The following is a 16,530-nucleotide window of genomic DNA, read 5'->3' on the forward strand; positions in this document are numbered from 1 at the left end:
GTCTAGTCAGATGGGATCAGAAAGACAGCATCTCTGATGCATCACGTTGTCCCATCCAAGCCATGTGACCTCCCTTAGAACGGGATTCAAGCAAAGAGGTAATAGTCATCACCCCCAGCACAATCTGAAAGCACTGCTCAATAGAAATATAATGTGAATCATGTTTCACTTACAAATTTTTAATAGTCACAATTAAAATGTAAAAAGTGGGCTCCCTGGTGGTGTAGAAGTTAGTCTCAGTGCTATCAAGCTATCACCAGCCAAGGTGAGCAGTTTATTCTAATCTATCTGTGACTCTCAGGAAGGCAGAAATATTGAACCACCACAAACTTCTAGCTCCTTTTTCTCTTGCTCAAATAGACATTAAAGTTATAAATATAAAACCTAAAAGGTAATGAGTGCAGAAATGAATCCAAAAATCAATCTTTTTTTTTAAATTTTATTTTTATATTCCCCATACATTTGCAAACCCCCCATTCTGACCCCAATCCCTCCCCTCCCGCCCCCCACTCCCCAAAAACTGTCTCTGGTTCATAGTTTTTTGTTGATTTTGATTTTCACTTTCTTATAGTTATTCATTTTCCTGGTCCCTTATTTAAGTTCTCTAGATTCCTGCTATGAGTGAGACCATCCAGTATTTTTCTTTTTCTTTTTGGCTTATTTTGCTGAGCATGATCCCTTCCAGCGCCATCCATGTTGCTGCAAATTGCATGTGTTTATCTTTTTTGAATGCTGAGTGATATTCCATGGTATATATGTACCACATCTTCTTGATCCAGTCATCTATTTTTGGGCATTTGGGCTGTTTCCAAAGCTTAGCTATTGTAAATAGAGCTGCTATAAACATAGGGGTGCAGGTGCTCTTTGGAATTGATGTTTCTGTGTCATATTTTTAATCACCTTGCAATCTCTTTCAAATATGATGCCATGTTCATAAATGCAGAGAAAGTACTCAAATTAGTTTCTTACATCCAACAATTATATTCCAGGAGAGAAAATTCAGGAAGTGACTGAAATAAGAATATGTATTAGGAAATTAAATGCAGATTCACTTTACTCATGATCAAGTGTAAGTTACTATGATGTATAAAATGCTGGTCTAGTGTTTTTCATTTGTTCTGCAAGTATTTATTGAGCACTTAGTGTAATGTCAGGCTAATCCTTCTGGGCAAACAAAAATGAGTACAACACAGTCCCTGTGCTCAGAATGTCCACAGTTTAGTGAGAAACAGCCATGTAAGCAAGAAATCAAAGTACAATGTGCAACAAAGCAAGGGTGTACAGGCTTTTTGAGAACACTGATGTGGCAACCAAAGTTACTCATGGAGGAGGTAAAGGAAGCCTCACAGAGCAGCAACATTGCAGTCAAGTCTAGAGGGATCAACAGGTTGTTGTAGTAAAGTAAGGAGATGTGTGAAAGAAAAAGAAGGGCATTCCAAACGCAGAGCATAAGGCAGGGCATTGGGAAGGGTGTTTCGGATCTAGTCCATAAGGGAGGATATATCATGCTAACATCTTCAGCCTTTGTTTTCCTCACAAGTCATTCTGAAATTCTTTTTTTTTTTTTTTTTTTTGCAAAATAGGATAATAGTACTTATTCTTTTTTTGTATTTAATATATTTTATTTTATGTAATTCTTACATCATTTTTCATTTTTGCACAATGTATGCATTTTCATTTTGATTATATTCCCCACACAACTGCACTCCCCTTATTTTGACCCTAATTCCTCCTCTCCTCACCCTCACCCCCCATAGTATGTCTCTGGTTTATAGTTGCTTGTTGATTTTGATTTTTTCTTTATTATAATTAGTCTTTTTCCAGGTCCCTTATTTAAGTTTTCTAGATTCCTGCTATGAGTGAGACCATCCGGTGTTTTTCTTTTTCTTTCTGGCTTATTTCACTGAGCATGATCCCTTCCAGCGCCATCCATGTTGCTGCAAATTGCATGAGTTCATCTTTTTTGATTGCTGAGTAATATTCTATTGTGTATATGTACCACATCTTCTTGATCCAGTCATCTATTTTTGAGCATTTGGGTTATTTCCATGGCTTAGCTATTGTACATAGTGCTGCTATAAACATAGGGGTGTAGGTGCCCTTTTGAATTAATGTTTCTGTGTCCCTTGGGTAAATACCTAGGAGTGGAATTGCTGGCTCATATGGAAGCTCTATCTTTAGTAGGTTGAAGAATTTCCACACAGCTCTCCGTAGTGGTTGGACCATTTTGCACTCCCACCAGCAGTGCAGGAGAGTTCTTTTTTTCTCTACATCCTCGCCAACAAATATACTATCTGGCACTTACTAGGTAGGTAGTAAAAGCCAGGAACCATCTTCAATATTTCAAATGCATTCATATTTAGTCCTCAACTCCTTATGAAACACAAACTATTATTATCACAACTACATTTGCAAAGAAAATGAGGCTCAGTGTTTCTACTGGTAAAGAGGTGAACATTTGATATAGCAGACATGGGTGAGTATACATTTGAACAAATTATTCCTTGGCTAAGACCATCCACACTGTCTTAGAAGATGGGGACACAAATGATAGTGGTTTAATGAAAGCTGTCAGAAATAGTGGAGACCCCTAGTTTTTCTATTATTAAATTACAATAATAATAAATTATCAGCCCGACCGACACCCATTTTCAGAATGAATATAAGGAAGAAGAAAAGGAAACTATACTAGGCAGTGCTATCATCTCCATCAGGCCCCTCTAGAATCATTTTGCTCATCCTCCACTCTGCTTCTCTTCTCCAACATGTGCTATTTGTAGTAACTGTAAGTCAGGTGGGCATGCTTGCTCTTGTGCCAGAGCTAACTAAACACTTCCCAGATGTTTTATTATTTTATCTTCACAACAGCAATATCACAGCCTGCTGATTACCCAATTCACGAATGAGGAGACTCATACTCTCTTCTCATTCACTCAGTTCCAACCTCTCCACCCTGGTCTCCGTATTGTTCCAGCAACAAGCTGTCACTCTTAGCTTGTTGGGCCCCTGCCTGGAATGCTGTTCTCCAAACTCATCCTCACTTCACCCAGGTCACTTCCCAAATTCACTCTTAGAACTACACTAGGTAAAATTATATCCCTTCCCACATACATTCACATTTTATTCGTCTTCCATTCTTTATTTTTTTCTCTTCAGAAACTGTAAAAATGCTGTATATTTTACTTATCTACTTTATTTATTATCTGTCTCACCCATCATGAAATTCCAAAAGAATTTTTGGGAGAAGAAGGTGTATTTTTATTCTCTGTTATATCCCCAGTTTCTCAAAAATTTCTTGAATGATAGCAGGCACTCAGTAAATAATGTTTGAAAGAATAAGTGATAAATACTCATGATTGCTTTCCTTTAATGTCAAAGGTTTTAAAGCCTGCTACATGTAGGTGGTGCATTCCATTGCCTCAATACATCATACTGAGAACTACTCCTTAAAAATCCAGCAGCCCCAGAGCTGAAGAATCTATAGGGTGCTAGTTTAGAAAATGTATTGCAAAACCTGTATTTGAAATTGACCAAATTTTAAACAAAAGTTAGACATGCTTAAAAATATTTTTCAGAATTGAAGTTCATTCTGTAGATTAGATCAACATTAAGAGAGGTGGTCGTTTTTGATAAATAAACATTACTGATCAAGCATCTCTTATGGCAATTTCTGAATTCCATTTCCATTTTCTGGTCTCTAATAACTTAACCCTATATGGAGATATACAGATTTCTGCAATAATTTCAGAGTGAAACTATATGGGATCAATAGACCTTTCAAATGTCAAAACATTTTTTAATCACCATTACTAATTATTAACCAAAACTAAAGCTAGGCTTTGCAAATAAAACTTGTCATTTCACCATGAACTGTTATCTTTTGTTGGAAAAGATGAAGTTCAACAAAAAGCAAATCTACAGGTTGGCCAAAAGACAATAGACTTTGCCTTCAAATATCTGTAAGACACATATGATTAACCCCGTCAGAGCCCAGTCCACCATGGCCTCCCTGATCGTGCAGGCTAAATTCAGAGAGTTTGAGAAAGTCCTGACAAAAAGACTATTTTAGTGAGATTTGGAAAAAGCACAAGAGCTAGGTTTTGTCTTAAAAACTAATTTTTGTCAATTTTTTAAATTTTGTAGTTTTTTGAAGAGGACATGTATTGTTTCACAGAAATTTCTATGACTATGCACTGGTAGATCAAGATCATAAACTCATTTTAAACCTACCTTGTAGTATCCACGGGAAGGTGTTTACACTTAATGTATTGCTACATGTGTACTAAAGCACACGTATCAGAAAGATATTTTCTAATTTGTCATAGCCTACACAGAAAAGTTAGATTTTTTTATATGCGCCCTTTATAAAATATAAACACAAAATTCATATCCCTAGAGCTGGGCTACACATAGCACTAACTAAATACTTCTTGACAGAATTAGTAATTCAGTAAAAGTTGAATTGACCAGACTCAGAAGCAAACAAGAATTATTACAAAGGATGAGGACAATGGTCAGCCTGTCAGCCTGTGAAATTGTTCAGTCCCTATACCAGTTAATGGATATTCACTCTGCGGAAGTGCAATTTTTTTCCTTTGGTTTTCTAAATTACATTGAAAATATTGCTTTCCAAATGATTGTAATCCATTGGGGGCTTTTTTTTCTGTTATTTTAATAATTCCATTCTTTGCAGTTGCATTTAAAAATGAACACTCCAGCTTCACTTTTGACACCCAACTTTTAGGCTTGATTTCCTATATTATTAATGGTCCATTAATTCTGCACCTTTAAATTACAACTAAAATCAGTGTAGGAAATCTCAATGCCTAAGACAAAAAAAAATAAGGATCTATAGGCAAATATCTTAGATATGCATTTGATCAAATCATAAATTGTGTTTCCTCTGTCAGACTGGCAGAGCCCATTAAGCAGAGTGACAATCCAGCACAGAACCTTCAACAAACACTCACACTCTAAGCCAGCAGGTCAGTGTACACCCACACATAAATGCACACCTCCAGGCCCTCAAACCACCATGGCCTGGAACCTTCAATGTGGCCATTTTTCTTGCCTGGGGAGCCTGGGAATTTATCAATAGCAAACTATTTGATATGCCTATCTATATAAATGAACATGGACACATGTAAACTTTCATAATTTCTTAGGTTTTTACAAAGGACTCATGTCCACTACTTAGGCCGTGGTCTGTGTCATACGTGATCCAGGTATCAGGACCACACACCACTTCTCAGAAGCAGCTACTGATCTTGTATTAAAATTCTCATGTGACTTTTTGTTACTAATAGTTTGAATGATGACTTTCATGTATCTGTCACCAGTACAGTCTTTCCTAAAAATTCATCTTTGGAGAATAGATAGATATATTAGGTAATATATGGGATAGAAAAATGAAGTAAAGTCTCATGATTTTGACATTCTATCTTACTTGATTTGATTTAGTAACTTTGCCCTCTTCCCACAACAGCAATGATCATTCTTTATATTCTTTTAATTGACAAAAGCTAATTTTTTTTTTTTTGCTCATTTTGGTGATATTCAGAGATAATTGGGTTGGGAATACTGATCTGTGTTCTAATTGAAGAAAGTCATGTTTGACTTCTGAATTTCAGCAAAAATTGAAGATTTTTTTTAAGCTTTTTTTTAATGAGGACATTAACTGGCCTTGTTTGTGTGGCTGTTAGATGCTCTAAACTTAATGACTTTTTTTTATAGAGAATGTTTCCTAAAGATATCCTTCATGAAAAGGACAAGTTTGGATTTGGCAACAGTAATTTACTTAATTTATCTTAAATTTGGTTTCAGTGAGCAACCCTAATTAACCTGATTTTTTGCTGATAATCACTCTCAATGGAATCAAATCACAAATCCGGGGATGGATTGAGCGGCACCCAGAAGGAAGCAGCACTCCGCGCCCTGGTCCAGCGCACAGGATATAGCTTGGTCCAGGTAGGAACATCCTTCGACATCGACTGAAGCCCACCACTGAATTCACAGAGTGTTGCGAATTTTAGTGGGCCTATGAAGCAAATGTGAACAGACATTTAACCACTGAGATGGCTCTTCCTTTACAGGGGGGGAGGAAGTAGCATCATTTAGTTTTGTAGGTGACCCTGCAAGTAATATTTTTATCTAGATTACAGTATCACTCAATTTTAGGTTGGTGTTGAAAGCAGAAAATGTATCCACACTCACAAACATTGTCACAGATTTGAAAGACTATTTTAGTATATGAAAAGGCAGGTGTAATTCACCATCCAAAGCTGTGTATGAAGTAGAATCAAGCTAGCATTTCAAGAATCGGTAGAGAAATAATTATCTAGGAATTAGCCTAACTTCCAGAAGAATCACTGCAGATGTAGGAAGACTACTAGATATGAGATCCTGACTGGCCATTGGTCAGGCAAGCTATTCCAAACAGTTTCCTATATATAACCAGTCCTGTCCATGTTCAGCATTCTTGAAAATGAAAAAAAAAATTCTAAAACTGTCTATTTAGACATTGATTATTAAGAATTATCAGTATATTTTTATTATCTTTATGATAACTCCTTTTACAGAGCTTAGTAGTATTAAGTATATAATTAGGTATAGAAAAAGCAAATTCGTGTTAGGGATATAAATTATCTTATTTGAAGAAATAATATTGCTCTTCTTACAGTGAGACAAATATTTTAATCCTCAGCTATGTTTTTACCCACTCAACTTTGCCAAACCTATGTACTGTTGTGAACACAGACATCATATGTGGACAACAAAATATGCAACCATGTCCTTTTATCACATCTTCCTTTGTCACATTTTTGGAAAATGTAATACATTCAGTTTCCAACTAATCTTATAAATCAGGCATGTTTTGTTTGAAATAATATAATGCTCCAAGTGACTTAAAAACTTTCACTCAAGGGCCTCCCCGGTGGCGCAGCGGTTGAGCGCTGGGTTGCAAAGCTGCCCGCGGCCTCTGCAGCGCCGGTTCGATCCCCGGTTGCTCCCCGGCCACCGGAGGAGGGTCCCGCATGGCGCGCAGACCTCTCCTGCTGCCCGCTGCTCCCCTCAGCAGTGTACTTCGGTCCTTCTGCCTGCTCTGCTCCCCGCTCTGGCTCTGGTGAATTCTCTCACCCTCCTGCGCTTCTGACTGTACCCAGTGCTTGTATAAATAAATAAATACATCTTTAAAAAAAAAAAAAAAAAAAACTTTCACTCAGAAAAAGAATATTTGGACTTTCTTAAGATTTCAGAAAGTATTATTTAATGGTAAACTTTTTAAAGTTTCATTTAAGTCAAGAGAAATACTAATGTATTATTAACTTTCCATACTAAGTAACAGTTAAATTATTTTTAAATCATTAGTAAACTTTTAAGTTTTCGCCACCAAAATTAGTGCTTTTATATAGTCTTCTACCACATAAAGGAGTGCTTCATAATCCATACAAATAATTTTTTAATCTGCTCTGATATAGTTACTTGAAAGAGTTTTTGCTTTCCTTTTATAATTAACCCTTCCATATATGTAATAAAATAAAAAATATTTTGAAATCAATTTTTTTTCTTATTAACTTCTTGATATCTGAAACATTCATGCAAATATGTTGTTAATATAAATTACTTAAACATTTTGAAAAAGCAGTTTGCTGATCTTATATATAAGTTCATCCCACTTCTGGGAGTGTTTCTCTAGTGATCCAAAGTATGATGAAGAGAAATATGCATAAACCTCTCTAGTGTGATATTAATTATAAGACTCAATATCACAAACCTTAATGCATAAAAATAAAGAAATGTATGTAAACTAGAATGTATGATCATTGCAGTCAACAAGTTGAATCATTAAAAAAAATCCTGACAATATAAATTGTCCATTTAATTTTATTCTTGGCACTAGTTCTTTCTTTTCATCCCAGACGAAATTCAGAGCAAGTCTCATGACTTGCTGGTAACTTTCAGATAATAAAAGATCCTCCATTGAATAATTAATATGTCCACTCCATTATAATAAAAACTTCATTCAAAGTTACAGCCTTTTCCCTTTCCCAATTATGTCAGAGTGGAGAGCTGTCTCTTTTCTCTTTTCCTCCTTTATGCTATACTCTTCTTGCATCAGTTCACTAACTACAATTTCTGACTTACAGTTAAAATATAGCGGAAGAGATACAGCAGAGGAGAAGATGCAGGGGAGTTTCTACTTCCCTGATATTGGCATTGGACTCTGGGCCTGACAGACATGTAAAACTTGCAGGATCCCTCACAGGATCACTAGAGATTTATTTCCATTGCTGGGGATCTCACACCTGGCTAATCTCTCCTCTGGTTGGCCATTTTTCCTGAGCCTCGGTCTCCTGCAGAGCTCTATTTGACACTCCAAGCAGTTTTCAGGGAGAGGATAGAAGATAACCTCCAATTACTACATGTGGCCAAATTCTAGTTTCCTGAGAACAGATACTCAGATCCAGTAAATGCAGAAGTGCAGGGAACACAAAGCAAAGATTTTTCCTTCTCTTCAACATCAAAGTAGCAGGTCACCTATTGTTGAGCAGGGGATTAGACCCACTGGTGTTCCCAAACACAGGGAATACAACACAAGCTTTCTGAGTGACTGCCTTTCTATTCCTCTCCCTGCTTTAGGTTAACAGAGAAGCACCTCATAATTTCTCCCAGAAAGAGTGAACTAGGACTCATAATGCACCAGCAGTGGTTTCCAAGTATATAAACTTCAAAAACTCTTTTCAAACTCTCCAATCTCTTTCTTAAACTGGGGGTGGGGAAGCAAGAGGAGAGTGTTAGGTTAACAATGTAAAGTAATTAAGCAGTTCCCTACTACCTCCTCCTGCTGTTTGGCATTCCAATGATTTGATTGCCTATCCAAACCAAAAGCCAAAAGAGTCCCATCCCATCTGAAAATCCTTTTACAGATGAAGTAGTACCCAGTCATTAATTGATCATTTTTAAAAATCCCTGCACAGAAAATTGTGTTATTACAGCTTGCCATAACAGTACTTTTATTTTTTTAAGATTTATTTCTTTATGCATATAAGAGCTGGGGTACAGGCCAGAGATGCAGGGGGTGAGAGAATTCACCAGAGACAGAGTGGGGAACAGAACAGGCAGACTGACTGAAATATACTGCTGAGGGAAGCACTGGGCAAGACAGGAGAGGTCTGCTGCGCCACGTGGGTTTCTTTCTGGCCAGCCGGGATTGAACTCGTGCTGCAGAGGCTGCAGACAGCTTCATAGTGTGGTGCTTAACCCCTTGTGCCACCAGGGAGGCCCCCTAACAGTACTTTTAAAGAGACTCAAATAGCAAAGGAGATCATTTTATAAACCTAACGTACTGATTTAGGAACAACTGCACTATGGAGGAAAAAACCCAATAGGGTTTTATACTTTTATAATTATACTTTTATGAAATTTATAATTAAAAGTATTTCAAATAAAATTACCCCTAAAATATATGACCAATATACAAGTCACTTTGATCTGATGTGTTCAATTACATTCAGAAAATGTTAAGAATGAGAAAGGTTTATATCACAAGTTACCAACAATAATAGTAAGTATTTATGGTCACTTATATTTTAACTGCTTTGTGTCTATTTGTCCAGTACTTACAATAACACTGAAATAGCTACTATGATCACCATTTTTCAGTTAAGAAAAACAAGGTATGAAAAATTCAGGTAACTTGTCCAAGATTTATAGGTAATAATTCCACTTCTACTGACAAAAATTGTGGCAAGATTAGCAGAACTAAGAACTGTTTATGTTATCTTTAAGACTGCAATTTTAGAGATTATAGGAGCATGCATGCAAAAAAAAAAATATTACGCCTAAATTTGGTAATACTTTAACTTTGTACTCACTTTAAGTAAAATTGTCAGCAGAAAGTCTACTAGGTAAGAATCACCAGTAATATAGGTATCAAAAATTCTAAAATCTAGTTACCTAGGCCTACAGCCTCTAATCAAGAGGTAAACAAATACATGATTCAGTCCAATCTTTGAATGAATTGGAGAATCTCTCCTGAGTTTGCTCAAAAGTAAGAAAAATCACCCAAGATATTAAATCAGACAGGTATTAAAACCTAGCCTCTACCACGTGCAAGTTGTATGATCTTAATATGTTCCTTAACCTCTCTTGGCCTTAATTTCCAGAAGATTGTGAGGTCTTATCCCCCACTCTATTTGTCATGATTTTGTGAATCCTGTATATGATCAAGCTGGCCTTTGGTCAGCAAACTGAACTAATTTGTTGAAAAAAGCATATGCTAAGACACAGCATTTACTATGACACAGCCTCAAACTCTTGCAATTTAATGTTTTCAACACTTCAATTTTTCTACTCTGGATTAGAGGAAAGATAACATTGTCCAATAAGAGGAGATAACAAGAAGTTTACTTTAAAAAAAATCTCTGTACAAAAAATGACAACAAAGAGCATCTTGATACAATTCAGGAACACTTCAGGCACATAAAATGATCATTTAAATTGTTACCATATTTGTAAAGTTAGGGTTTGAAATATTTACTTTTGCTGTCTTTGTAGTCTCTGATATTGAATGTTAAATACTTTCAAAACAAGAATTCAAAAAACAGAGGGTGACTAATGTGTGCTCTCTTATCACTAGCAGGACAAATACAGCTATCAAAAATAGAATTTTGCAGGTTACTTAATAACATGGGTCAGTCTTTCATACGGAAACTGATGCAACAATATGTTTGAGGGTTTGAAAACATTTTGTGGTACCATATTTTTTATAATTGGATATCTTTATATATTGATAATTGAAAATTTTATCAGAGTACTTCAGAGAATAGAAGAAATTTAATGCTGTAACCCACATATAGTAGGAATTCGATAAATATTACTGATAAAATTGTGTAATGTTCACAAGCCACACTTTCAACATCATTCCAAAGTATTTATAGTGGAAGGAAATGTTCTACAATGTTAATTTGCAAGTAGTCTTTGTCTCCAGGTAATGGAATTGTGTGTGAAGCTTCTTTGCCCCTACTTTTAGACTTTAAACTTTCCAGATTTCTAAACTCAGGTATTTCTCTGGAAGCTAGAGGGAAAAAAATCACATTACGTTGATCCTTTCCTTAAGAACACATTAATGATGTGGGTCATAAACTCTGTGACATGTGATAAGCCTTCCATCTGGAATTTTCCCCTTAAAACTAAGAAAATACATTTTGCATAGATGAAAAATTTCAGAATGCTTCCTACCTAAGGAGGGGTCAGTTTATATCAATTTTAAATCTACAACTAAACCAAAATACATATATTTCATAAAGGTCATCCTCAAGTACTATGAATGTTTTAAAATAGTAGATCCAGGATACTTAGTATATATACTTTTTCTGCAATAACTACTTTTTTTTTCATTTAGTTTTTAAAACTAATATGTCCATTATTTACTATCCATATAACTTTGGAGTTAAATTTTTACTCCTCCATATGTACACATGTTCCTCCTTAAGGGGATGATGCTAAGAGAAGTCAGAAAGTGAAAGGCAAATATTGGATGGTTTCTCCTATCAGAATATAAAAAACAAATAAGCAAACAAATATATGTATATTGGCAAGGAACAACAAAAACAATTTTTAGACTGTGAAAAATAGTTTACCAGAGGGATCATATATTATTTAAACATTATTAAAAATATTACCTGTGTAAGTATTTCTTGTCCATTTATTCAATTGATTCTTTTGAAAAATTCATTACAACATGATTTTTAGGAAGTATGATAGGCCCATTTCTCTCTTAAAACAGTGGTCATCCTTAATAAACATCAGGGAATTTTTGGTTATGTTTTTCTCTTTTGTTTCCTCAGTCGCTATTATTAAGAGTATGTTAGTGGTAGATCTTGGGATTATAGTAGTGTAATATATAGCACCTCAGCTAAAGTGCATATAAAGTAGTTGTAATTGAAAATGAATTTATCCAAAATCTAAAATAATACAACACAGCATAAAATAAGCAAAAATAGCTGTGGGTGCTACCTTTGTGTATAAAACTTTAAAACTGACCGTACTCTTTGACCTAATATTTGACCAGATATTTAAGATATAGGGATGCTTAGCATAGTGGTAATTACAGTTTTATAATTATAGTTTAATAAAAAATTAAACATATCCTAAATGTCCAATAAGATACTACTGGTCATATGAAATACGATCACCCTTATACTTCTAAATTATATAGCCACGTAAAACAGATTTTAAAAATGATGTGGAAAATGTCCAAATTTTTAAGCCTAGTTAAATATCAGAATGCAAAAACATATACATTAATTTCCAGATATGTTTAAGAAATTATTCATATATAATAAAAAAAATTATGAAAAGAAGAAAATGTAATTCTGATAAGGATAAATTTTTTCTTGCTTTGATGCTCTTCTTTCTTTCCAAACTTCCCATAATAAATATGGATTTCTTTATTACAAGAGAAAATCTCATAAAATAGAAAAAATCTGGGAAGAAGTCAGAAGCTGATAAATCAGGAAAATTTCATACAAAAATTAAAAAAAAAATTTCATTTCATATAAAAAAAGTTCATTATTAAAACTGAATAATAGATTCTGAGGTTCATTAGGCTATTCTTTCAAATCTTTATAAGTTTGAAATTGTGGAATATTGATTTTTACAGTTAGAAAACAAGCCCCAGAGTAGTCATACAGCTCAGTTGAGACATAAGTCTGGGGTCAGCAACCTATCACTCATGACTCAAATGTAGCTACAGTCCATTTTTTGTAATAATTTCAGGTTATGAATGGACTTCACATTTTTCAAAATTCAGGTTAGTGTTTTTATTTCAAATTATCATGAATTTTTATTGAGGTAATGTTGGTTTTCACATGTTTAAATAGTTACTTCTTCTAAAAGCTTAAAATATGAACTATCCAGCCTTTTTACAGAAAAAAGGGTGCTGCCTCTCATTCTAATCCTTAATTTAGCTCTCTGTATTAAAAGTGAAGCTACATTTTTTTTTTTAAATCCCTGTTACATGACCTTGAAGAGGTCTTACCCACTTATTCTATGAAGACCTTAACCTGCATTCAATCATTTATTTGCTCATTTATTGATTTCATAAAGAAATACATGGCGGGCCTCTCCTGTGGCGCAGTGGGTTGAGCGCAGCGCTGTGAAGCTGCCACAGCCTCTGCAGCACAGGTTCGATCCCCAGCCGGCCAGGGAGATACCCACATGGCGGCAGACCTCTCCTGTCCCGCCCGCTGCTCCCCTCAGCTGTGTTTTCGGTCCGTCTGCCTGTTCTGCTCCCCACTCTGTCTCTGGTGAATTCTCTCACCCTCCTATGCCTCTGGCCTATACTCCAGTTCTGCTGTAAATAAATTTAAAATTTTTTTTAAAAAAGAGAAATTCATGGCTCCTGCCTTCATAAAGATTATTCTCATGGAAATACAGGAAATAGACAATAAACAAAATAATTACAGATCATGGTGTCACAAATCACAGTGTGTGACAGAGAATGGCTGGTGGCCTTCTTCAGATAAGATGACATTGAAGCTGAGACTTTGAGGATAAAAGCAAACAAACCTTGTAAAAAAAACAAGGACGAAACAGTGTTATTGACAAAAGGGCCTACTTGGGCAGTACTCTTTAACCAAAATCTTAGCAAGTTAACACCTTTGAGCAATGAAGTTATTTATCCATTCCAAAGAGTCAGAAGGATTATAGCTGGAAAATAAGAGAAATAAGTGGACTTCTTTCCCTTCCTAAATGGATCAGTCATGTGCCTGGTTTCCTGGCAGCAATTCCCTCAAACTGGGAATGAAATAATGTCTTTACTTTTTACCCATAAGTTTTGCTTGCTACATTACGTTCTCTTAGTTGGTGTCTCAATGCAACCAAATATTTTAATTCTAATTTGTATGAGTCTTAACATACAAAGGATAGTTCTAGATCAATAAAAACCTGATTACAATAACCTCCTTCTTCTAAGAGAGTTCCAAATTAAGTCAGCTCCCCATCTCTCATCATTTTACTTGGGTATTTCTCAACTTGCATTCCCTTCCACAAATAATGCAATAAAAATAAGTAACGTTGGGTCCTCAGAGTTTAATAACTGGCTCTATCTACAATGGCTCAGTGAGAAGATAGAATAGTGCTGTGTCACTGAAATTCTTTTCCAATCACTACACAAAAGTCCTAGGGACAAAAGTGGGAATTTGACTATATGATAAAATATAGCACGTGGGTCCCACTTTTTTTCTATCCCTGTTCTTACCACCTGTTCATACCCATGCTATCCAAAGACTGAGGTCATTTTCCAAGTGTATGACACTAATTCTTTAAATAGGTAGCCTAACCATGAGGACAGGATGAGACCAGCAGCTCATCACAGGCGGATATTTCCCTAAGCTTATCACCCCAGCAGCCCACAGGCAGCCGTATTTTAAAGCTCCCAAAAAGCCTTGTTCTACTAACCAGAAATACCATAGTATGGTACAGAAGACTCCAAGTAAAAGAACAGCTCTGGAATCTTTTTATGGAGAATGTTTGTGTCCAACACATGATAGGAACTTCAACATCCCAAGTCACAGAGATTCATTCCAGAAACTATTTTCAAACAGCAATGAATTTCTCCCCAAATCATTTAATAGAGAGCTGGTTATATGAAGTTTTTGACATAAGCTTAAAAATCTTTGTAAACCACATATTATAGTGCTGCCCCTAAACTTGAAGCACAAAAGGTTTCCATTTGCTCAGCCTAATAGCTGGTGTGAGCTTCAGGACTCAAATAGGCAGAAGCCAAAACAGTTCTTTCGGACTTTGGACTTTGCCTGCAGACAACTTTAGGACTTTTTTTTAACCCATTCAATACTGATCAGCCAACAAAAGATAAGTGACTCTTCATCCTCAGCACTTAAAAGTTTATTGTTATTACTTGCAAAGAGTTTTCTAGCCTAGCTAGGCGCAGAAGAAAATGAGGTCAGGAGCCATGCAATCGTAGTTGTAGGTAGGACCTTGGCAGCTATGATCTTCTTTCAAATTTGTTTCCAAAGTGCAGGTCAGAGCACGAGATTATGTTAAATGACTGGTATGGTGAATTTTATAATGAATTATTCCACTTTCAATTCTCTTTCAAGCTTTTTGGTGAGGAAAGTTAGTTATTGAAGGACCTGCAAACGTTTTTAAACAGAAAGTGCAGAACTAGTGTTCAGAGCTTTGGAGCAGAATTTGATTATGATTTTCCTTTTTTGCAATTATTTTATAATTACTTTCCATTGTGGGAAATACTAATAGTTCATATATTTTCTTTTTTGCTTAAATTTCTTTAAAAAGTGAATTTGTGCAGAGTAATTAATTCATAGGTATAAAATGGATATTCAACTGCAGATACACTGATTTTATGTTTTTTCTTTTGTTTAGGTAATTTGGTTTATAAAACTACATGATTCCAAAACACAGGATCCACAGCTTTAAATGTGTGTTACCACATCACACCCACCACTGATTTTAAAAAAGTCTCTATCACATTCACTTCAAGGGCCTACTGACTAACTCACAAAACATCTGTGAACATATCCCCACATTTAAATATAGTGTCAAAATCAGGATCTCTTTTGTAAGTATCCTAACATTCTGAAAAGACCTATTTCACCCTTTTCCCTAATTAAATAAAGAGTTTAAAGTCAAAAAGAATTAGTGCTTTACCCTTAGCTAGTCAGAAATTAAAATTCATACCACTGAGAAAAGGAGAATAATTACTGTAAAAAATTTCTCACTGTATAAAACATATATACCTGACATAAAAACAAATGTGTTAGGTGGAATTCTACTTGTCAATTAGGGAAGAGCAGAAACGCAGTTACCCAAACCAAATGTTCTTTATCTGTACTGAACAAATGTCTTTTTCTTTTTTTTAAGATTTAGTTATTTATACAAGAACTAGGGTACAGTCAGAGGTGCGGGAAGGTGAGAGAATTCACCAGAGACAGAGCGAGGAACAGAACAGGCAGACTGACTGAAATACACTGCTGAGGAGAGCAGTGTGCGAGAAAGGAGAGGTCTGCCGCGCTATGTGGGTTTCTCCCTGGCAGGCCGGGAATCAAACCTGCGCTGCAGAGGCTACGGACAGCTTCACAGCACTGTGCTCAACCCACTGCGCCACTGGGGAGGCCTGAACAAATGTCTTTAATCGCATATAGATTCGTAATATTTAACCAGATTTCCAAATGTCATATTAATCAATTCAAAAAGGCAAACTGAACCTATAAGTAAATAAAAACTTGGATTGGCCTATTGAATAAATTTCACATCCCACAAGGACAAAAACCCAAAATGGATAATGGAATCACCAAAACTCTGGCCTTGTTATTTCTTGAATGGAATTTAGAGGTTTTATAGATTGGAGCAGTGTGTTATAACACATACTGAGAGGGCCTCCCCTGGTGGTGCAGCTTGTTGAGCAGGGGGCTGCGAGGCTGTCCACAGCCTCTGCAGCGCCGGTTCATTCCCCAGCCGCCGGCGAGGGTCTCACCAAAAAAAAAA

At 35.7% G+C, this 16,530-nt stretch overlaps 1 protein-coding gene across 1 annotated transcript in view; it reads left to right on the forward strand.

Moving 5' to 3' along the window:
* The window catches only part of A1CF (APOBEC1 complementation factor), a 75,547-nt gene that overhangs the window by 16,961 nt on the left and 42,056 nt on the right, over positions 1–16,530 (forward strand). Inside the window, exon 2 of the mRNA XM_037496093.1 lies at positions 5,824–5,967. Within this exon, the coding sequence (XP_037351990.1) occupies positions 5,869–5,967 (99 nt within the window). The 5' untranslated portion in view covers positions 5,824–5,868. The remainder of the gene's footprint in view (positions 1–5,823; positions 5,968–16,530) is intronic.

Source organism: Talpa occidentalis, unplaced genomic scaffold, assembly GCF_014898055.3.
Source record: "Talpa occidentalis isolate TD23 unplaced genomic scaffold, MPIMG_talOcc4v2.1 talOcc4.8, whole genome shotgun sequence".
NCBI lineage: Eukaryota > Metazoa > Chordata > Mammalia > Eulipotyphla > Talpidae > Talpa > Talpa occidentalis.